The sequence below is a fragment of the Sinocyclocheilus anshuiensis genome, unplaced genomic scaffold (assembly GCF_001515605.1).
Source record: "Sinocyclocheilus anshuiensis isolate Anshui unplaced genomic scaffold, SAMN03320099.WGS_v1.1 scaffold751, whole genome shotgun sequence".
NCBI classification, from domain to species: Eukaryota; Metazoa; Chordata; class Actinopteri; order Cypriniformes; family Cyprinidae; genus Sinocyclocheilus; species Sinocyclocheilus anshuiensis.
This window is the reverse complement of record NW_015551049.1, coordinates 26,318-28,495: the sequence shown is the minus strand read 5'-3', so window position 1 is coordinate 28,495 and position 2,178 is coordinate 26,318. Positions and strand designations below refer to the sequence as shown.

General features: G+C 34.5%; 1 protein-coding gene across 1 annotated transcript in view; it reads right to left on the bottom strand.

Annotated features, from left to right (window-relative positions):
* LOC107661915 (E3 ubiquitin-protein ligase RNF123-like) overlaps positions 1–2,178 on the bottom strand; it is a gene marked incomplete at its 5' end in the record, with an annotated part of 143,018 nt that overhangs the window by 114,526 nt on the left and 26,314 nt on the right. The window contains one exon of the mRNA XM_016451706.1: positions 261–406. Within this exon, the coding sequence (XP_016307192.1) occupies positions 261–406 (146 nt within the window). The remainder of the gene's footprint in view (positions 1–260; positions 407–2,178) is intronic.

Sequence of the window (2,178 nt, the reverse complement as noted above, 5' to 3'; positions counted from 1 at the left end):
TTATTATGAGGTGAAACATAACCTAAACATTTTTAGATTTTTTTTTCTTTGCCCAAGTGAGTTTTGCCCAATTAGGACATATGTATTGCATTATGAAGTGCACTATATAATGAAGCAATTTCTCAGCCCTAGACCTCAAATACAGGTTTTCACTTCAGACGCGACTGATGTGTGACGCTCTCAAACCCTTTCGAACGTCATGAAGCCAGAGCATTGGTCAGACCCCAGGCCCGTGTCCCGCAGGTCTCTCAGAGCCGTACCTTGCCGAGCTGCTGATGAACGCTCAGATTGTACATCATCACAACCCCGTCCAGAATCTCCAGCAGTGACTTCTCTGTGATTGGCTGGTCAGGCTCTTCAAACGGTCGCCCCAGCAACAGCCCATCGTTACCATGGCTTCCCTCGACTGGAGACGGCAGAGGGGGAGAAAGAAAAGAGGTTAAAACTGCGTCATATTCCCCTTGAGTTCAGTTGTTTCTTTTTTGAGACGCTCATTTCTAAGCTAATTGGTTTCCATGTGAATTCCCGTGAAGCTGTGGATTGAGATTGACATGTACTGCAAACATGCTTTTTGAATCAGTATTTAAGTCATGTTGTCCTGTAAAAAATATCAAAACATCCTTAAAACAACATATATCTGCTTAAGATATTAAGATATATTACTGTAGATATTTATTTATATTATCTGAATATATCTTGAATTAAATAAAATCACATACATTGCTTTGAAAATAAATCGTATTAAATTTACATAAGTAAAACTATTGTTTGCATGAAATATATCTTTAGACTTAATATAAAGTTGTTTATTTACACCATTTATAGCACAACAATTCAGTCAATTTTGAACAAGAAAAAAAAAACGATTTGCCAATAGCATAAGAAACAAACTTGATTCAAGAAGACGTTCTCTAAAAGACTTCATATCTTGAATTTAGTTTCATATAAATTTAGAATGAATAAACTGAGAAGCGAAACGTTATTTTATATCTATAATATTGCTTTCATATGATATGCATTTTCTCCCTTGTTTATAAGAAAAAAAAATCCCAATTTTGTTAATTTTATGCTTAAAATAAAATTGACTAACTGGATAAGACGACGACGTGCTCTCTGAAAAGTCTCAATATCTACATTTTGCTTCCAAATAATTTATTAAGGTTTGTTTTCAGATAATATGTATATTTAGATATTTTACTGGGAACAAACGGGGGGCAAAAATATTAAGAATAACAAAATTACTTTTTTCTCCAAGTGCTGGGCTTCTGCAAAAAATAAATATATATTTGTCATAGCACTTACATATTACTGCTCTATTGTCGCTTTGGATAAAAGTGTCTGCTAAATGACTAAATGTAAATGTAAAAGGTAAATATATATAATAATAATACACTCTGAGACCTTGAAAGGGTCTTAAGAACTCAATTTTGCTTCAAGTAAATTAATTAAAATTTGTTTTCATAAAAAACAACAATATTTAGCAAAAAAATTAAAAATACTTAATTATTAAAATTTGTTTTCAGAGAAAATGGATATTTAGATATTTTCACTGGGAAACTAGACCAAAAAAATATAATATTTTTCAGGTGTTGGGAATCTGCTAAATAAATAAATAAGCAATCAATAAATAACAAACCATTAAAGGGTTACTCCACCCCAAGGCCAAGTAAATTACACTGTCAAGGTCCAGAAAAGTATGAAAGGCATCGTCAGAATAGTCCATCTGTCGTCAGTGGTTCAACCGTAACGTTATGAAGCGACGAGTATACTTTTTGTATGCGAAGAAAACAAAAATAACGACTTTATTCAACAATTTGTCTCCTCTGTGTTTCTTAGCATCACCGTAGCGCCATTTTGGAGAATATCCACTGAACGCAAACAGCGTACACTCTTCTGTGTCAGCCGCGACACAATGATACGTTTTCTACGTGTATTTACGCTTTGATTTGAACAAAAACAGCGCATCCGTGCAGCGCGGCTGACACAGAAGAGCGTACGCTGCTTGCGTTCAGTGGATATTCTCCAAAATGGCGCTACTAAAATGGCGAATTGTTGAATAAAGTCGTTATTTTTGTTTTCTTCGCGTACAAAAAATATTCTCGTCGCTTCATAACGTTACGGTTGAACCACTGATGGCAGATGGACTATTCTGACGATGTCTTTCATACTTTTCTGGAC